General features: G+C 44.1%; 1 protein-coding gene across 1 annotated transcript in view; it reads right to left on the bottom strand.

The window, feature by feature from the left end:
- The window catches only part of ITGA8 (integrin subunit alpha 8), a 174,471-nt gene that overhangs the window by 86,949 nt on the left and 65,609 nt on the right, over positions 1-21,913 (bottom strand). Inside the window, 5 exon segments of the mRNA XM_006031697.3 lie at positions 175-322; positions 911-978; positions 1,897-2,034; positions 3,939-4,093; positions 4,419-4,474. Coding sequence (XP_006031759.2) covers positions 175-322; positions 911-978; positions 1,897-2,034; positions 3,939-4,093; positions 4,419-4,474 — 565 coding nt within the window.

The following is a 21,913-nucleotide window of genomic DNA, read 5'->3' as shown; positions in this document are numbered from 1 at the left end:
CCCTCAGCCAATCATCAACAGGGGTTGGGGGGAGCACACAGGGGGAACTCCAAGATTAAAGGAGCTGCCATGCCACAAGCTGGGCCTGCAATTTAAACCAGGCCCTAGATACAACATAAGGTTAATTTTTGTTCCAATCTCTTGTGATGTGTCATATAAACTTGATTTTTTTACCTTGTTGTTGCGTTCGACTCCTGTGTAATCTGCTTCAGGTGGGATCTTTATATGGAGCTCAGCTTCATAAGCTCCTTCTCCATCATTTCTTGGGTGTATTAGAAGCACAACACAGTTTTCTTCTCCAATTATTAGCTGATCTTTATCTCTATACAGAACACACTTTTTATTAGAAATTTTATAAACAGATGATTCAACTATAGATGCATATAATTCAACTATTCTCTTTGTTTGTTTCCATGGAGCCTGATTCCAAAGCACATGCACAGCCTACTACCTACCTGACATGGGTATCACAACACACAAAGGTGGCCCCGTATCAAAGCACTACAGAAAATCCAAACTTAAATAAAAGGGAATGCACTCAAGAAAAACAGGATGGATCAGAGCAAATGCACCATGGACTATCCATGTAAGTTATAGCAGAATATGGAAAACAAGTTAACTAAGGGGTTGGCAACGTAGGTCCTGTGGGCTGGATCCAGCCTATGGAACTATTGGATCCAGTCCGTGGATGTGGGGCTGTGGGCATTCTCCCAATGGGAAGACAAGGATCAGCAACGGTAGACCCTAGCATCCACCCCTGATCAGGGGTGGGTCTTTCTGGCCCACAGCCAGAAAAAGTTGCCTACCCTTGAGTTAGTTGCATTAAACTCCAGAGGTCTGATTTTGAACTCATATTCAGATACCTATATTGTATTAGCTATAACATACATTACTATTTATTTCAACTTACGGGGTGGCTGAAAGTTTCAAGTCAGGAATGCATAGGTTGTCCTCTCCACAGTCTACCAGAATATAAGCCTGTATTGTCAAAATTTGTACCAATGATATTAGAGTTTTTCTTTAAAAATCCATGTCATAGAATCATAGGATTGAAAATGAACTCGAGTTGTCTAGCCCAACCATGTGCACAAATGCAGATTGTGCTATTCCTAAACCATCCCAGATAAATCCTTTTACAGTTATTCTGTCTCTTCTTTATGGCAGTCTTTCAAGTATCAAAAATTGCTCTTGTTTTCACCCCTGATTTCCTTTCTCCAAACTAAACATACTGAGCTCTAAACCTTTCCCCATATGGGTTTGCATTCCAGACCCTTTATCATCTTTGTTGCTTGTCTCTAGATTTGTTTCAGTTTCTCTACACCTTTCTTAAAAGACCAGAGCAGACAATCCTTCAGCTGAGGCCAAGCTAGCACCATGTACAGTTCTACTATCACCTCGCATGTCTTACATACAATACTACTGATAATGCAACCCAAAATTGCATTTGCTTTTTGGGGGGATTGTATCATACATTGCTTACTCACTTCAAGTCTGAGAACCCCCATAACATTTACAGCCTTTTCTTTCTTTTTCAATTTTCACTAGAAATGCTCTATAAGAAGGGGTAATTTCTGCAAGTCCTTTCCTACATGAGTAGTGTCAATGACTGTTTATGTAACAGTTTTTAAGATATACCCATAAGTGAACATATGCATCTTCCATATTTTTCACAGTAATTTGGCTTATAAATCCTACACTGTTATAAAAACGTTAGATAAAACATAGCTCTGGAAATGTTTTAAAAGTCACATGGTGCTTTGTTTATATGAAATATGCATTCTGAACTAATTAAACCCTAGTTACATAATTTCTGGGGACTTGATAATATATTGTTTTAGGAAAGATATGCTAGATTGCTCACATTACATTGCAAGAACATGGATGCATGGGCCTTACCTGCTCTGTAACAGTGCTCTCTTGGTAATAGTTCAGTATTGGTTTCACAGCCAGGCTATCTACAGATGTTGATTCATCCAAGCTGTAATTCAAACTAACACTGATAGGAGATAATTTATCTCGAAATTCTGTTTCGTCCTGTGGAAAGTAATTACTTAATTACAAAAACACGCTCTAAAAGCATTAATGGCAAATTATTAATTAGGTATGAAGTCTGGGATTTGTTTTTAACGAGGAAATAAAACAGTGGTTCCTGGCTTTTCTTTGATACATGTGATGTAGTTAGGACAGCACGGTCACTCACCAATAACTGGAATTTTCAGAATGCATTGCCTCCACAGATACACATTCTGGAAGTAGCTTGCTTAGCTTCATAAACTCAGAAATGTTTCAAAGCAGTAGCCATATCTAAAAAGAGACATGTAGAACCAACTCCTATCAGTTCTTGGCTGCCTGGAAGGAATGGAGGGAGGGCACATGTGGATCTGTGGAGGCAATATTGTTGGTTTGTTCCATAACCAAGTATGTGTACATAAAATCAATCTTGGTAACACTCCATCTTTATTGCCTGTACATTTTTTATATACTGCCCAAGTGCTTCCTAACATGAGTGTTATCTATCTAGACCAGGAGTGGTCAAAGTCCAGCCCAAAGGCCACATTGGGCCTGTGGCAGACTTCATTTCCCAGCAACCTCTATCCACATCACTGTGGCCAGTTTCCATGGAGGCCCCAACAGTAGTGGCACCATGACAGTGCAGGGCCAGGGTTTCCATGGAGACCAGCCCCAGCAGTGCTAGCAGAGTGCACAGCAAGGCAGGAAGCTGCTCTAGGGCCAGGATCTTGCGGTGGTGACAGCATGGTTCAGAGCCGGAGCAGAGCCATGACCCACTGCCTGCGTGGCCTGGTCAGGGGCATGCAGGCAGTGGATCACGGTTCTGGACCACGCTGTCACCACTGCAAGATCCCAGCCCCAGAGCAACTCCCCACTCTGCTGTGTGCCCTGCCAGGGCTGCTGGGGCCAGTCTCCATGGAAACCCTGGCCCTGCACTGTCACAGCGCTGCTGCTCTTGGTGTCTCCATGAAAACCAGCCACAGTGATGTGGGTAGGGGATGGTGGGAAATGGAGTCTGGCCACTGGCCAGATACACCATTTTGCCCACCCCTGATTTAGACAGTATTAAGCAACACCAACTACAGGTGAGTAACCAGCAACCATTTTCGTTTCATAAATTTATTTCCAAAAAGAACTCCACTCTTTGAAACTGGGGAGCAGCAATCATCCCAGAGATTGTTTGACACACAGACAAAAGATAAAACATGTGCTTTACCTAATCAACAATCCCAATAAGGCAGCCACTTTGAATAAAGGTTGAAAGCAATGTTCAAAAGGCCTCCAAAATAGATCTTTAGCTAAAGAGTCTCAGTTTAAAAATGTGCATGAGTTTTCTATGAATGTTCAGAGAGTTCTCATAAATCAGAAGACAGAACCTCTCCCAACTGATTAGCTTTAATTCCACTTTCCCTTCACAGGGAATAAGCAGACAGATCTTTACTCTTAGTTAAAGCCTGATCCGTCATATAAGAAGGGTTCACTGAAGGCAAGAGTGATGACAGTCACCATTATAACTATTATTACTTAGAATTTACATAGCATCTTTCCTTCATAGGTCTCAACATGCTTTCTTAAAGGTAGTAGTTAATGTTTACCTCCAATTAAAATCTTTTTTGTGTGTTCTTTGCTGACAATGCTTCTACTACTAATTTCAAAATTGAATTCTACTAATTTTATAGAAACAAATTTTTAGACTTAATCTGCTTCAAAGCTTTTCTTAAAAATAGGGATTGAAAAAACTAAATTGTCATGATGTTTAATATTTCAACCTGGTGTCCTGAAGGTACAATAAGTAATTTAAATGGTAGATGCATGCATTGGGAGAGAATACTTGGGCAGAATTTCAGGAGGAATTTTTTGATGGTAAAGCTTATATGTAGAATACTCAAACTCTGAGATGGCAGCCAAGAATATTTTAAACAACTTACTCTGAGATAAACAACAAAGTCCTGGCAATGCAGCCGTTTCTGTCTTTCAATCACAATGGGGAAGAGATGATGTGATTGATGGTAATCAAAGAAAAGGGTCCTTTTAACAGCTCCTTTCTGTTTCAATGAATCTAATTGCAATTCAGCTTTTAGTGCTGGAGAACACAAGTAAATCAAACATTTATCACGAAATGAAAAATGAGTGAACAAAATCATTATGTATTATAGCTAATCACAAAAACAAACACTTCAAAGGAAAAAGAACCAGAGCTTTCATTTGAAAATGGGCTGCTTTGTGGCAGCACATTAGACTTTGATCCAGCTTGAATTCATATTTGTAACACAACCAGCATCTAACTGTACATAAATGCTATTTCTTCCAAACCTGTCTTTCCATTCCAAAATAGTCACAGGCTTGTTTTTGTTTTGCAACTGGCTACAACTTATTAAAAATATGTAAGAACACGAATAATTTCTTACCAATCTTATCTGAAATACTCTGGCCTTCAAAAGCTGCACAGACTCTGACAGTAAAACTAAAAGAAGTAACAAAGAAAAAAAATCACTATCGACAGAGTTACATACCAAGAATCACCAATTTCACAGTATCTCAGATTTCCCTTTCCCCATTCTAAAAATAGTAAAGAGTATATACATCTTTAAACCAACTTAGTGATGTGTTTAAAGAGCTTTGTTTCAGGCATCCTAGACACAATTCCTTTTCCATTCTCTCTGATGAGGTAGAAAGGTATTTGTGCTCTCGGTCCTGTATTCCCTGCACATCCAAACCTAAAAGGATTATACCCACTGAAATTAATGACAGGACTTGCTTGACTTAAGTGGGCACCAGGACTTCATCCAAATACATGAATAGCAGTGGTTTGATGTGCAAGGTTTGGGCCAGAGTGTTTTCTACTTCATTTTTTAAATGATGCCATCTCTCCCCCAACAAGGCCTAAAGTAAAAGGGCAGAGAAATCAGACTGCATTCTGTTGTTACTTACTACAGAAATGTACTGAAGCTGTATGCTAATCACTTTATTACTTTATTTTTTTTTCACATTCCACAGCAAATGCTTTTCTGAACTTAAGGGCTATCAACTCCCTGTCGCTAGAAATAAACTGTCCTGCATAAAATTGTTATATATTTAAAGCTGCCCACACATGCTCTTCTCTCTGTATGATAGGTTACTGATCCTTAGTGATAAGGCCTTACTAGAAAAGGTCTTCTATAGCCATGTTGACTGACAGCATTTTATTTTAGCAGATGCTAAAAATTTTAATAACTGATTGCTTTATTTAATCAACATCTGTAAAAGATGAAACCATAATCATTATTAATGCATGTAGAAAGGTTTCATTTTGTAAACAGATGCTTTATTATGTCAGACAAAAGTAATATATATATTTAATGCAATTACATTCAAAAGCTTTCACAAATAACTACCGATGGTCTATTAAACCATTTCAGGAATGTAGATGCTATTACCAAGGCAGTTTTCTGCTACTAGATACCACTTGAAATCCATCTTCAGTTACACGCTCTTGGCATCAAATATTTGATGCTGCTTTCAAAAGATCCAATTCTATAAATTCTTATTCTCATAGATAGTAATGGGATTGCTCAGTAAAGGCTGCAGAATTCAGTACAAAAAATTGAAAATCTCTCTACTTACTAGTCTGCAGATTGCTTAAAAAGCAAAGCTCCTGCCTAAATGTGCAATGTCACCATGTTTCACATAAGAAAAATGACAAGTTGAAAAAAACCCAGAATGTTGTGATTTGGTCACAGTTTTTAAGTAGTAATTAAACTAATACTACAGTATATAGCAGCATACTTATGCAGTCAAATCAAAACCAGTAACATCACCTCTAAAATAACCTCTAATCAGATTATAATTATGTATCAGTTTCCTCTGACAAGCGTAATGGAAATGTGCCACATCTGTGATTTATATATCTTGCATGACCTTATTTAACATCTTATTTCAGGGTAAACAATCTGGCTCATACCATTAAGTCTTTACCACAGACTCCAAAGGATATTAGATATGTTGATTCAACTTTTACCAAGAAATTGCAAATTCAGACGCATTACCATGGCTCTTAGAAGTCCATTACCAGTAAAAGATGAATAACTGACCATTTCTTAACGTAAAGGACAGAACTGAGTAAGCATTAAATACAGAATGTACACTTTGCTGAACTGGTATGCAGTGACTTTAGTCATCAGTCTTTATAGATCGAACTGTGGTGCGATTAACACCATGCTGTGGATACAAAGTGCTTTTGTTCTGCTACCCCAGCTACCTACATAACAGATACCTGTGTGAGAAGGGAAGTTTGTTTTCTCCCAACAGGGATGAGTTTGTGTAGGCTTGTCTTTGTTCCCACACCCCACCATGCCCTCATGGCGTAGCTGTGCTGCTGTGTCTGGTAGCAGGCTGGAGATATATCCATCAGTGTACTACTTCCCTGGACCAGCAAATGAATTCAAGAACTGATACCATACAGTTCACCTATGGAATCTGTAGGCTGCCTATTTATAAGAAGGAATTTAAATAAAACATATTTGAAATATACCATGTTCTTCGTACTCTGAATAAAAATAATAAAAAAAAATTATCATTTACATGGATTTCAAACAGCTTAGAGAAGTTTTCCTGTTAAATTATTTAATTGGAAAAAATCTGGAAATGTCAGATTTTGGGGGGAGGGGTTTGGGGTTTTTTGAGAAATGTCATTCCCCCCACCCCAAAAAAAACAACAAAAAACCCCAAACCCCCAAAAAACCCCAACAACAAAACAAAACACATGCTCATCATAAAACCTTTGAGGGAAACATTTTGATCAGCTCTAGCATCTGCGCAGTGAGGGGCAGTACTCCATACCTACTTCACCCCTATGATCAGTTTCTTCCTCCTTCCCCAAGTACTGAGAGAGTCCTTTCATAATCCCTTCCACATCATGTAAGGAGAGGTATGGCTATGGCATTAAGACTAGGGACAGAAGTTACACATAAACCAGTTTAAGTGATCAGAAACTGATTTAAACCTGTAACAGAACATAAGTTCAGTGTACATAAACCAGTTGCAAAATGGCCAAAACTGATTTAAGATAAACCTGGTTGAATGTAGTATCAAACTGAACTCATTTGGGTCAAACCAGTTTATGGAACTTCTGTCTCAGACCCCTTCCTCATTTATGTTAAATCAGAGTCCCCCAACATCCTAACATGTTTTTCAGCCCCTGGGCTGGTTTGGGCTGGGCTGTCTGCTCCAGGGAGCAGGGCTGGCCCTGCCCCTCACCTTCCTAGCCGGAGCTCTGGCTGGTTGAGAAGTGGGTAGGGGACTACAGCCAGGAGACAGCAGCATCTGCCTGGCTTCCCCCTGCCCCACCCTCCCTTTGCTTGCTGCTCAAGAAGGGATCCCCCCTCTCCCATACCAGGGACCCCAGAAGCACAGACCCCACCTGGCATCTGGCCACACCACCCCCATGCTAGCTGATGCTGAGAGATGTCTGTGTGTGTGTCTCCATGTTCACTGGGACAAAGGCAGACAGATCAGTGTCCGCTTAGGTCTTTTTGCAACTAATCAGCAGGTCAGTTAGTAATGTCCATCCATTCATTCCTTCCTGTGAAAAAGCTGTTTAAGAAGAGCTTGAACTAATGAGAAAGGCTTTGTTTTCTTGATGGGCTGATAAGTTTTGTGTTATCAGCTCCCTGCTGGCTTGCTTGCTTGCTTCAAATGCCACAATTTGTCAGTTCAACAGAGAGAGACGGAGAGATGTTCTCTGTTCAACAGGGGACAGAGAGAGATGTGAGAAATGACCTGGTTTGCAATTAATAAAGTGCCTGTCAGTTTGCTGCAGACAGTATGAAGAAGCAAGGAGAGGGAGATTGGAAAGCTCAGTATTGTCAACAGATGCATGCACTCCACACAAGCAGTCCTCCCACCCTGCTCCCCGCTCCCGCTTTGCCTCAGAGTGCTAGCTGGGGGCTGGGGCCTAGCAATACACACTGCCCATTGAGCAACGAGTGCGGAGGGGAAAAGCCTGGTGAGAGCTGCTTCCCCCTCCCGCTCTAGGCACACTCTGGCTGGGGACTGTGCAATCCAGGGTAGGGGTTTAAACCCTCCCTAATCATAGCATCCTGCCAGGGCCTGGCCACACCTATACCAGCTCAGCACTATGGAAGGGAAGGGACAGCTTGCTCTAGCACCCTCCAGCTTCTAGCCTGAGCCACTGCAGGCATGTGCCTGCATTTCCTGAATCAAAAGTGAATGTCTATCCACTTGCAAATCAGTCCAAGCTATTCAGGTTAGACTAACCTGCAAAGATTGAATCAATTCAGGTGCGGGCTTTTTGAATATCTGTCCCTAACCTAAAAAACCTGGCCTTCTACGCTTTTGAAAAGTGCACTCATCTTAGGATCCTAGCAGCTTGTAGACACAGCATGGGTAGGATGAGCAAACTCCTCAATGCAAGCATTTCCTAATAATTGAATATCTTATGCACTTTAAAAGTAAAGAGAATGAAGAACTAATCTTTCAGGGCCAAATCGTTAACTGATGCAACTGATTCCAACAACAGCATGATCTTTTAAACCAGCTGAGGATCTTGGCCCATACCATACTTAGACTCAAAGCGTAGTAATCAATGGCTCGATGTCTAGTTGGCAGCCAGTATCAAGTGGAGTGCCCCAAGTGTTGGTCCTGGGTCCAGTTTTGTTCAATATATTCATCAATGATCCGGAAGATAGTTTCATAGTTTCATAGTTGGTAGGGTCAGAAGGGACCTGAGCAGATCATCAAGTCCGACCCCCTGCCATGGCAGGAAAGAGCACTGGGGTCAAATGACCCCGGCAAGGTGTTTGTCTAGCCTCCTCTTAAAGACCCCCAGGGTAGGAGCCAGCACCACTTCGCTTGGAAGTTGGTTCCAATCCTAGCCGCCCTGACAGTGAAGTAGCATCTCCTGATGTCTAGTCTAAATCTACCCTCTGCCAGCTTGTGACCGTTATTTCTAGTCAGTCCTGGCAGTGCTCGGGGGAACAGGGACTCCCCCAATGCCTGCTGGTCCCCTCTGACTAGTTTGTAAATGGCCACTAGATCCCCCCTCAGCCTTCTCTTGTGGAGGCTGAACAGGTTCAGATCCTTCAGCCTCTCCTCATAGGGACTGCCCTGCTGCCCCCTGATCATGCAAATGGCCCTCCTCTGGACCCTCTCCAAGCTGTCCACATCCCTCCTGAAGCGCGGCGCCCAGAACTGGACACTGTACTCCAACTACGGCCTGACCAGTGTCACATAGAGGGGGAGGATCACCTCCTTGGACCTGCTTGAGATGCATCTGTGGATGCATGACAAGGTACGGTTGGCCTTCCTGACCGCAACCCCACACTGTTGGCCCATGTTCATTTTGGCATCAATGATGACTCCAAGATCCTTCTCTGCCTCTGCACTGATAAGAAGGGAGTTCCCCAACCTGTAGGTATGCTGCTGGTTTTTCCCCCCCAGGTGCAGTGCCTTGCACTTGTCAGTGTTGAAACCCATCCTGTTCTCATCCACCCACCCCTGTAACCTGTCTAGGTCTGATTGTAGCCTATTCCTCCCTTCTAGCAGCCCACTTCCCCCCACATCTTAGTGTCATCTGCAAATTTGAACAGGGTGCTTTTTACCCCCTTGCCCAAGTCGCTGATGAAGATGTTGAACAGTGCAGGCCTGAGGACCAAGCCCTGTGGAACCCCTGATGGAGTGTACTCTCAACAAGTTTGTAGATGACACCAAGATGGAGAGAGTATTAGATACATGCGAGTATTCAGAGAAACTGAGATAAATTGGAAGACTGGACTAAAAGAAATCTCGTGAAGTTCAATAAGTACAAGTGCAAAGTCTTACACTTAGGACAGAACAATCCCATGCATAACCGTGTACAGGCTGGGGACTGACTGGCTAAGCAGCAGCTCTGCAGAAAAGGATCCGAGGATAACAGTGGACAATAAACTGAATATTAGGGCTGTGGGTAACTTCACCGAGTGTCTCATTTTGAAGCTGTTTCAATGCATTTTGAGCTCGAAACAGCAACATCAAAATGAAACAAAAGCCCTTGAAACAGCTTCGAAATTAAACAAGGGCACTTGAAATGTTTCAAAAGTTTCAAAACATTTCCAGTTTCGAAGCTGGGCTTACTTGGCTTTACCACCAGTCCTCACTGGCAGCAGCAGCCTCCTGTCATCTGGTGCAGATCTGGGGGGCGCCCCCCCCAGAGGATTCTGGCACTGCCCCAAGCCCTCCCAGGGGTGCAGGCAGGCCCTGAATCTGCCTGCCAGATGACAAGAGATTGCTGCTGCTGGCTGTGGCTGCACCTAGCGCCAGTCCCAGCCAGCAGTAGCAGCTTCCTGTGAACCAGCAGGCAGATCAGGGGCCTGCCCACACCCACAGGCAGGCTATGGGAGCTGTGCTGGACTCCTCCTGGGGATGTGGGCCCCCGATCTGCCTGCCAGATGACAAGAGGCTGCCACTGCTGGCAAGCGACAGGAATTTTGCTTGTCAACACCTTGAGGTGCAGTTTTTCCAGAAACCCCTGCACCTATCTCCTTGAAGCTTGGCAGACCTCATGCCCTCAGAAGGGGCTTCCATCCCTGCAAGTTTCTTCCAAATCAGGCAAGCAATGACAAAGTTTTAGGCATTTTCATGATTCCCCATTATAGCCTATGGGTGAAACATCAAAACAGCATCGAAACAGTGAAACAGTTTCAACGAAATCAAGTGGAACAGTGCTTTTGAAATGAAATGAAACTCTAAATGAAACACTGTTCTGTTGAAATGGAAGCGGAAATGGAAGGTAGTTTTGCACAGCCCTACTGAATATGAGCCAACAGCGTGCACTTATTGCAAAGAAGGCAAGCAGCAAACTGCAGGCAAACTGCATTGTTAGGAGGGTTGCTAGAAGATTAAGGGAAGTGATTATTCCCCTCTATTCACCACTGGTGAGGTCACATATACAGAGTTGTGTCCAGTTTTGGGACCCCCACTACAGAAAGGATATGGACAAATTAAAGAGAGTCCGCAAGATGGAAACAAAATTGGTGAGGGGGCTGGGGAATATGACTTCTGAGGAGAGGCTGAGGGAACTGGGCTTATTTAGTCTGGAGAAGACAAGACTAAGGGAGGACTTAATAACAGCTTTCAACTGCCTGAAGGGTGGTTCCAAAGAGGATGGAGCTAGACTGTTCTCAGTGGTGGCAGATGACAGAACAAGGAGCAATGGTCTCAAGTTGCAACAAGGGAAGTTTAGGTTAGATTTAGGAAAAAACTCTCTCACTAGGAGGGTAGTAAAACACTGGAACGGGCTACCCAGGGAGATTATGGAATCTCCATCCTTGGGGTTTTTTTAAACCCTGGTAGACAAAGCCTGGGCTAGGATGATATTGCTGGGGATGGTCCTGCTTGATGTTCTTTGGTGTTTTGAGGGGTTTGTCCTCCATAGGTAACCCTATGTGTATAAATGAAGGGAAAAAGCAACACATAACAGGATGTTATATGTTATAAAACTGTGAAAGATTAAGATCAATTGAACATGGCAGAGATCAGAAAGAAGTCTACAAACTAGGGTTCTTTATAGCTTTATACAAAAATGAAAGATTGAACTACTAAAGTTCCTTGTAAAAAACAGTATGTATGTAAGCAAGAGGAAGAACAATTAAAGGAAGAGAACTGCATGAGATAAGAACACACTTGGAAATAGTACTGTTATGATGTGAAAGTACGGCCTTGCCTCTACTAGCAATCTTCCTCCCTAGAGTTAAGGAACATTGAAAGAAGAAAGCCTAAGCCTTATCTATCCTATAGAGTATGTACAGGTATTCAGGGAGATTGGGGGAGGTTAGATTGAATTTAAAAAATGGCCACCTGATCCCAGGTAAGTCAAGATGGGGAGGGCTGCTAGCAAGGGCAGGGGGGGGGGGGCTAATAGGGGTCCATGGGGGGTGGTCTGGGAGTATTTGGCGAGATCAGGGAGCCCAGAAGAGTCCACGGAAGGGTAGGGCTTGGGAGTACTGCGTGCGTTGCCAGGATCTGAGAGACTCTCTGAACCCTCCAAACCCTCCAGAACACCCCATCCCCCCACTCCTAGATTAACCTAACTAGAGATCTATGTGTAAAGTCTGCGCCTGAGCAAACTAAGTTAGATTGGGTGGTCATTTTTAATGTGATCTAACCTCGCTGAAAATCTGTACCTAGCCATAGTGTCTAAAGGAGGAATCTTCACTTTTCAATCTTATGGGATAATATGAATATCAGTGTACTTTAGTTCAAATACAAACAATCATCAGGAGAAATAAAGAGATAGGGAGACATGATACAAGCAATTATATTTCTCTAATCAAATGCTGCCTCACATTTGGGTGAAATGTAATGCACCTTTGTGTATAAAATCATTAATTTCTTTCATGCCAGATGAACGTTTGTGATTAACAGTAAATATACTAGTGCAATCTGGTAACCTTGTCAATGTCTGACCCCTGGGAAAAATTGTTTTCAAAGCCAAAGTCAATTACCAACTCATAGAGACTGGAGATGCAAAAGCTTGCTCTGATCAAAATGGAAGCATATATGATTTAAGCCTTCAAGAGACCTGCTGTGCACTAAGTTTGTATTTGGAAAATACTGGTCTGTGGAATTAGTGAAATATTTTTTGATGGATTAGTGTCCTACAAAAAGCTATAGTTATCAACACTGCAATGGTCTATAAGCATATGCTGAATTTGATCATTTCTTTTAACAGAGAAAGTCTGAATGAAGTACTTTGATTATTCATAACACATTGTTTCGAATGCATCTTTTAGATTAATTTCAGTTTGTTTTTTTAAATTAAATTAAAACTATCACACTGCATGCACTATAGTTAATAATTATATTTATTACTTTATCCTAAACAGGTGAATAACATGAATAAAATTATTGAAACAAAACAGTCAAAACTATTCAACTTGTCTTTTTTCCATCAAAAAGGAGAGGGGTAGTTAGTTGCATTAGTCTATTTTAAAGTCAGGCAAAATGTAGGGCAGGGCAGGACAGCACCTTAAAAACTGACTGATTTAGAGAGGCATAAGCTTCCATAGCCTGCTGGAATAAATGGGGCTAGATGAGGTTAGATCAGGGGCACGCAAAATATGGCTTGTCGGCCAGATCTGTTCCAACAAGCAATTTCATTGGGCCCACAGGTGCCCACCAATTAATTGTACCCTACCCAGCCCACACACCTCACTCCTGCTCTCATGCATGGAAGGGCTCTGGCCCAGCCAGCACACAGCTTCCATGCAGGACTGCTGCTGTCACTGCTGCAGTTGTCAGGGGACCTGCTTGGCTTCCCCAGTGTCCAGCAGCTCCTCCTCATCTCCCTGCTGCAGCACTTGTTCTGGGCAGCAGGTAGGGAAGCAGTGGGGGTGGGGAGAGGTGCGATGGAGACAGGAGGAGCTGCAGCTGGGTGGGGGCAGAGAGCATGGGATTGCAACTGGGGCTGGTAGGAATGTGGAGTTTGTGCCCAGGGGGCTGGCAGGAGCATGGAAATCAGGTGGACAGCGTGTGGGTATGAGGGAGGGTGGGGGGACTCCTCTACACCTTCCCCCCCATGCTGCACAGTCCCCCCACCAGCAGCAGTAGCAGCAGCAGGCAGGGGGCCCTCAGGATGCTCCTGGCCTGTGCAGGTGCTGCCACCCAGCAGTGCACAGCTCTGCCCACAGCTGCAACGGCAGGAAGAATGCAGTCAGGCTGACCCACCTCGATCATGCAGTGCTCCCCATGGCACATGTGAAACTCCAAGTACCCCATGCCACTGGGGGGAGCCCCACGCTATGGAGCCAGCTGCCTTCCCCACTGTGTGCCCCTGTGTGCAGCTGCTGGGAGTCTGCTGGAAGTGGCAGGCACATTTTTTCCCTGCTTCTGTGGCAGCAGGCAAAGCAACCAATTCCACTGTGTGGGGCTTTGCCCAGTGGTGCACGAGTGCTAGGACCTGCACATGCACCACGGGGAGTGCAATACAGGCAGCTTAGCCTGGCTGTGCTTCTTGCTGCCATGTGCAGCTTTGACTGGAGCTGTGTCGCTGGGCAGCACTGCATGTGCGAGCCACAAGTGCCCCTAGGGCCCCCACCTACTGCTGCTCCTGCTGCTGCCAGTGGCGCAGGCTGTGTGCCATGAGGGGATTGTGTGGAGGGGTCCCCACACCCCTCCACTTTCCCTCACACCACACATACCCACACTGCCCCCACAACCTCCCATATATACACACATCCCTAACATACCCTACACCTAACATACAAATACAGTCACATGCTGTCACAAAACCCTTCTCACATAGCCCCCCACATCCCACCATACACACCCCCCCGAACCACATTTCACACACAATATACACAAATAAGACTTTATTTTTGAATTCTTATGCAATCACCTCCACTACAAAAAACAAAAATTGAGAAAAATATTTTCTGTAAATAAAATTAAATATGTTACAGTAGCTGTTTGACTTTTCAGACATGATTTGATTTTTTTCTGGTTCAAACATGGCAACTTCTGGGGGTAAGGGAGGGACTGTGCGGGATCAGCTGGTAAAATAATGCTAAGGGGCAATCAGCATAGGTTCACAGCAGGCAGATCCTGCCTGACTAACCTGGTTACATTTTACGACCAGGTTATAAAATGATTGGACAAAGGTAGATCTTATTTACAGTAAAAGCTTCCTTAACTGGCACCTTACAAGCTGGCATGTTCTATTAACCAGCAAGCCAGCTTGTAAGGTAAAGTGAAACCAGAAGTGCCCACCGTAGCACTTCCAGTTTCTCTGAGCCCCCATGGCCCGGGGCATAGCAGGCTGCACGGGGACCACCTCCCTGTCCCGCAGGAGAGGCGGCGATGCTGCGGGAGGGGCAGCAACATCCCAGACACAGTGGGAGAAGCGACGGCGCAAACAGACAAAGATGTCTGTTAGGGCCGCTCAATTAACCAGAATATTTTGTTATCCGGCACCCCCCATTCCCTGTGGGAGCTGGATAACAAAGCTTTTGTTGTACTTATATTTTTAAAAGGCCTTTGACACAGTGTCACACCCAATTCTTATAAGTAAACTAAACAGTTGCAATGTAGATTATTACACAGTCCGGTGGGTAGAAAATTGGCTTATGGGACGCACCCAGAGAGTGGTGGTGGATGGGTCGGTTTCTACCTGGAGAAATCTGGGCAGCAGAGTCCCCCAAGGCTCTGTCCTGAGACCGGTACTATTCAATATCTTCATTAGTGACTTGGATGAGGGAGTAGAAAGCACCCTGTCCAAGTTTGCTGATGATACCAAACTGGGGGGAGGTACATAAACTAGACAGCAGGGAGCAAATCCAGGCCGATTTGGACAGGTTGGGGAAATGGGCCGAACAGAACAGGATGCAGTTTAACAAGGGTAAGTGTCATGTGTTGCACCTGGGGAGGAAGAATCATCAACACTCCTACAGCCTGGGAGCACAACTGCGGAAAGGGATCTCAGTGCCGTAGTCAACTCCAAAATGAACATGAGTCACCAATGTGATGAAGTAATAAGTAAAGCTAACTGCACTCTTTCTTGCATAAGTAGGTGCATCAGAAACAGGTCTAGGGAAGTGATACTTCCCCTCTATGTGACATTGGTGAGGCTGCAGCTGGAGTACTGCATCCAGTTTTGGGCACCACACTTCAGGAGGGATGTGGATGGCCTGGAGAGGGTTCAGAGGAAGACCACTTGCCTGGTTAAAGGCCTACGGAAAAAACCTTATGTGGACCAATTGGGAGACCTGAACCTCTTCAGCCTCCACAAGAGGACGCTGAGAGGTGATCTAGTGGTCACCTACAAACTCATCGGGGTGGACCAGCAAGAAATAGTGGATACGATGTTTACCAGGGCGCCTGTTGGGGTAACTAGAAATAACAGCCACAAACTGAAAGAGAGCAAATTCAGATTGGACATCGGGAAAAATTTCTTTACAGTGAGGGTTGCCAAAATATGGAATAAGCTTCCAAGGGCGGTGGTGCTGTCCCTGTCCTTGGAGGTATTTAAAAGGAGATTGGATAGACACCTGGCTGGGGCCATGTGACCCCAGCACGCTTTCCTGCCCAGGGCAGGGGGTCAGACTCGGTGATCTAATAAGGTCCCTTCCGACCCTAATACCTATGAAACTTCTGGTGGCAAAGGTAAGGGCTTCTGGTCCCAAGATAGTGACCAGGGTGCAGGGCCCCTGTCAAGGGGCAGGGCTGTCCTTGCGGCCCTTGACAGCTCACTAAAACTCATTAAGCAGTCCTCTCAGACAAAATAACTGTCCAGCCCTGGGTTAGATCATAAAACCAAAGCATTTTAGCAAAATCAAAATAAGACTGACTAACATTCAGCCACACAGACACAAAATATTTTAATGATCCCAAACTTAATTTTTTCTGAATTTTCATTCAATTCTTACTAGAACTCTATTGTATTGTAGTCTGTAATAGGAAGAGGTGGTTTTAGAGGTGTCAAGAGTGGTAAGGCATAAGGAATTTCCTTAGGGAAATATCCATAGGAAAAAAATAAAAAGATAATCAGTTCCAAATATTACTTACCTGTAATTGCTATTGAAAATTCATTCTGCCTCCAAGAATGTGTGTGGAGAAGATGAGCAAAGAATGATTGTATAAAAGTGCAGTTTTCTCTATGTATGAATGTTGAGAAAATGAGCTGCGCTCCCAGACTGTGCTCACTGCCGCTCCCTGGTTCTCTGGAGCAGGCATGTATACTGGCAGGTGCTCAGCACCCCTTTGTAATGACATGACATCTCTTTGACATTTGGTGCATGTACAGCAGGAGTGAAAAGGTGGGGTGTGTGTACATGGCAGTACTCCCTAGCATGGTAAGTTGCGATGTAGACATTCCAGATGAGACAATGTCTACAGCAATGTGGGAGGTAGAGAGGGCTTGGGGGGTGGTAGGAAAAAATTAGCTCAGTTCTGGTCTGCAGAGTGAGTTGTCAAGAGATGATGCATCTGGGAGACTGTCAGGTACACAGGAGAGGATCACAGGTATGGACAGTTAATTATATACATTATCTGTAGAGATGGAAGATGAATAGATGAGGTCACTAAAGGATAGGGTGCACTGAAGATATACAGGGGATTGGCCTGGACCAAATAAGATTTCTGCTCAGAACTGATTCCTTCCTTCTTTCTACAGGCTTCTAGAGAAGCAACAGAGGTAAATTGCTCTCTTTTTGGGGTAACTAAATATATACATGTGCTATAAATTTCTGTTTGAAAATATAACATTTAACACCAACTTGAACCTGTCACTTTAAGATACTCTAAGGCTAGGTACAGATGTTCAAAAAGCCTGAGGCAGCTTCGCACTAGCTTTCATGGCTTTTTCTAAGTGCCCTAGATTATTTCAAGAGTGAACAGAACTTAGGTTCATACTTGGGGGGGGGGGGGGGGGGGGGGGGGACCCCCCCCCCCCTCAAGTAGGAGGCGGCCTGCACTGGTTAAGGCCAGCAGGTGGGGGCACTCTTGCATCCCTCCCAGCAGGCTGTTGAAAAATTCTGAGCCCAGCCGAGCAGTCCTCATTGACCAGCATAGCCCCTCGCCTCAGCCCTGCCCCCCTGTCAGTTGTCTATCAGCAGAGGCTATGGGGAGGAGGAGGGGGAAACGGAGCCCCCTGCCCTGCTCAGGTACGAGAGAGGCTGGGCTGGGTCCGTGTGACTGGGGGCTCTGCTCACCCCCACACTGCTGTCCCTGGCTCCCAGCACTGTGAACAGGTGCGTGGCTCTGAGCTATGACTCCTGCCTGCAGCTGTCAGGAGGGTTGGGCAGGGGGGGAACAGAGCCCCCTGCTCCATGGGGCTGGCCCCAAGCCAGCAAAGCTGGGGGGCCGATGCAGCAGGGGGCTCTATTTCCCCATCCCCAGTTCCCATCCCAGTGGACAGCTGCAGCCAGGAGCTGTGGCTCAGAGCTATGCGGCTGTTAGGTGGGTTGGGCAGGGGAGGGAGTGGAGCCCTCTGCCAGGCAGCCCCTCCAGCTGTGCTGGCTTGGGACTGGCCTGCACAGTGAGGGGCTCCATTCTCGCATGCCTGCAGTCAAGAGACAGAGGTTTTTCTGGCTCCTACCTATCCATGTCTGCCCGGAGCAGACAAGCACTGGCTAAGGCCAGCATGCTGCCCTGCAAGGGGCACCTGGGATGCTGGAAGACAGCAAACTAAGGTGACTTACTATATGATCTGATACAGAAGTTCAGTATACAGATTTAACCTAAACCAATTAAGTCTAATACTACATCCATCTAGGTCTATCTTAGACAAGGTTCTGCCATTTTTAAACAGGTCTATGTGCACTGAACTTCTGTTCTGTTACAGGTTTAGGTCCGTTTCCAATCACTTATACCCATTTGTGTGTAATGTCTGTACCTAGCCTAATATTGGTGGGAGTTTTAGGTTTACTATACAAATCAATTCCCCCTATTCTATTAAATCACGGAAAACCCTATGCAAGTCAATTGGGTGAAAGTTTTTAGGTGCCTAAATCCACACCTGTTGGGGGTGGATCACACCGTTTTCACTGAAATCAATAGGAGTAGCTAAGTACTTAGGCATTACAAATGACTGAAAATTGTTTTAAAAACCCAGATCCCTGAAAAATTTCAAAATTGTTTCCATTTTGAAATTGACTGAAGAAATGTCTGGTATAAAGATTTTGTTCAGCCATCCTTCTAATTGACATTTAACATACAAATAAAGAAACGCACACAGGATACAACCCTAAGAATTTTGTGCTGTGTAAAACAATGGTATTGTATGTACAGATTATATTTTCCCCTTCACTCTACTTATACAGGTTACATGATGGCTAAAATAATATTTGCCTAATACTGAAAAATTTACAAAAATCCATATTTTTTAGACCTTTACATTTCCTGAAACTTTTCTGGTAGGATGGGTTCCTTTCATTCTTCTAATTTAAAAATGTCAATCAGCAGGCATTTTATACAAGTTGCACAGCTGGCAAAGAGATACAGAAATCTATCCCGTGGGATTGAGGAATGATTTGCCTGTTGAAGCTTTCCTACTAATTGTTTTCATATGTGCAATACACGGTTATATCAACTAAAGAGAAAAATTACAGCATGGAAAATCAATGGCTGTTCTTCAATCATTTGGAAGGAAAGAATTACTTTATATTAGGAGCTAAATCCTTATGGAAGTATATTTTATAACATAATTGAAAGAAATATAATTATACTACTATTAAGTTCCCTACATAATAGGCAGAATTCTCACAAAAATGAAATAAAATTTCTTCATAACATTCTAAATCAAACACTATTGTAAAGAAAATAAATATTTTTTCCTTTTTGTCTTTTCCAAGTAATATATTGAAACAGGAACATGGCTATCACAGAGAGAATTTTACATATGTCCTGTAAAAATGTATAGGAATTTAATATACGTTTGGAATGCATTTGTAATTTTTAAATTCCTGACAAAACAGAATTTCAGAATTTGCTGCAAACTAACATTTAGGAGAAAAAAACAGAATGGGTCAATCATAATTTTAGCTTTGGATTTTTAAAACCATTTACAATTTAAAACAAAAAGTAAAACAAAGTCAGTTTAAAACAGATAACTAATAAGTTCTGTCCCCAAAACATCAAAAATACCAAAGTTATTTAAATTTTTCCTTTGTGAATTTCTGTTGAAGGACACGTGTCTGTGACATGTTTTGCTTTTGACAAAGTTATGCTTTCCAAAAAATATCCTGGCAACTTGGAACTTTGAAACTTGCAAATATCCAACAAGTTTCCTATCTCCATCTGCTGGTTGCTTTATTCCATAGCTAGTGCTTAACAGTGAGCAAAGATTAGTGACAAAATGAACCTTTTAAAAAATATGTCTTTATTTTACCTTTTTTTTAATCCATATTTTTAAATGAGTGCTTCAATACAAGCATCTAAGGAAAGCTGGGCACAGTTTACTACAGAACAACGTTCCCTGATTGGCCAGAAGAAAGTCTCATAGCACAAAAAATATATCGCATCCCAGGGCACTTATAGAAGTTATATTTTTTGTGTGCTGAGGCCCCCAAAAGTGCTCTACAACTGTAACAACAAATGTTTACAGCTGCACAGCAGTTTTCAAATGGCCAAACATGCGAAAATTACACCCTCATTAAATCAGCTATCAAAGGAACGTGCTCTAGGGCAGAATGCATTAGCAAACTTGTGCACAGGTTCGCTGCGGGGGTTAACTTTTGGATGATTCTTCCCGCATCCCATGTGCCTTTGTGCTGAGTTGTACTGTAGTCTAGGGTAGGCAGAGCTTGTTTCCTCTGCCTGCCCCAGTGCGGGGGCAGCTCCGCCCCTGGACTGTCATCCCAGGCCCACCTTCTCCTTCCAGCCAGCTGAGAGCCACAGCCTGGGGGAGGGAAGGTGGAATGGTGTCACTCCCTGACTTTCCTTCTGGGAACCAGCAGCAGAGCTAGGGTGACTATATGGGACAATATGAAATCCAGGAAGCTGTCTGCCTTTCCCCCCCAAATGCTTCAAGTGACAGGGAGTCAGTGGCACATTAATGACCCACTGTTCTATACTTCACCAGTTTTAACAATCACCTGTGAATCATAGACAGTTAAGGTTGGAAGGGACCTCAGGAGGTCATCTAGTCCAACCCCCTGCTCAAAGCAGGACCATCCCCAACTAGATCATCCCAGCCAAAACTTTGTCTAGCTGGGTCTTGAAAACCTTCCAGGATGGAGTTTCCACCACCTCTCTGGGTAACCTGTTCCAGTGTTTTACTACCCTCCTAGTGACAAAATTCTTCCTAATATCTAACCTAAACTTCCCTTGCTGCAACTTGAGACCATTGTTCCTTGTTCTGCCATCTGCCACCACTGCAACCAGTCTAGCTCCATCCTCTTTCAAACACTGCTTCAGGTAGTTGAAGGCTGCTAATAAGTCCCCTATCAGTCTCCTCTTCTCTAGACCAAATACGACCAGTTCCCTCAGTCTTTCCTCAGAAGTCATGTCCCACAGCCCCCTCACCATTTTTGTTGCCTTCTCATGGACTCCCTCCAATTTGCCCACATCCTTTCTGTAGTGGGGTTGAAAACTGAACACAGTACTACAGATGTGGCCTCACCAGTGCTAAATAGAGGGGAATAATCACTTCCCTTGACCTGCTGCCAACACACCTGACAATGCAGCCATTAGCCTTCTTGGCAACAAGGGCACGCTGCCAGCTCATATTTAGCTTATTGTCCACTGTAACCCACAGGTCCTTTTCTGCAGAGCTGCTGCCCAGCCGGTTAGCCCCCAGCCTGTACTGGTACATGGGATTGTTCTGGCCTAAAAGCAGGACTTTGCACTGATCCTTGTTGAAACTCATGACATTCCTTTTGGACCTAATCCTCTAATTTGCCTAGATCACTCTGAATCCTAGCCCTACCCTCCAGACTATCTACTACTCCCCACAACTTGGTGTCATCTACAAACTTGCTGTGGGTGCATGCTATGCCATTTTCCAGGTCATTAATGAAGACACTGAACAAAACTGGCCCCACGATCGACCCCTGGGGCACTCCACTTGATACCAGCTGCCAACTAGACATCGATCCATTGATTACTACTTTCTGAGCCTGATGCTCCAACCAGTTTTCTATCCACCTTACAGTCCTTTCATCTAGCCTGTACTTCCTTAGCTTGCCTGCAAGAATGCTGTGGGAAACTATCCAAAGTCTTCCTAAAATCAAGGTATACCACATCCACTGGTCTTCCTGCATCCACAGAGGCAGTGATCTCATCATAGAAGGCAATCAGGTTGGTTAGGCATGACTTGCCCCTGGTGCTTGGGCAACTGGTGCTGCCTTGTCAGGTCCCTTATGACCGGGGCGGGGGCACAGCCAATCTTGTGCACTGGGGGCAGCAAACTGCAGCCGCTTCCAGGAGTGACTGT

Source organism: Alligator sinensis, unplaced genomic scaffold (assembly GCF_000455745.1).
Source record: "Alligator sinensis unplaced genomic scaffold, ASM45574v1 scaffold114_1, whole genome shotgun sequence".
NCBI lineage: Eukaryota > Metazoa > Chordata > Crocodylia > Alligatoridae > Alligator > Alligator sinensis.
This window is presented reverse-complemented; position numbering and strand designations above follow the sequence as displayed.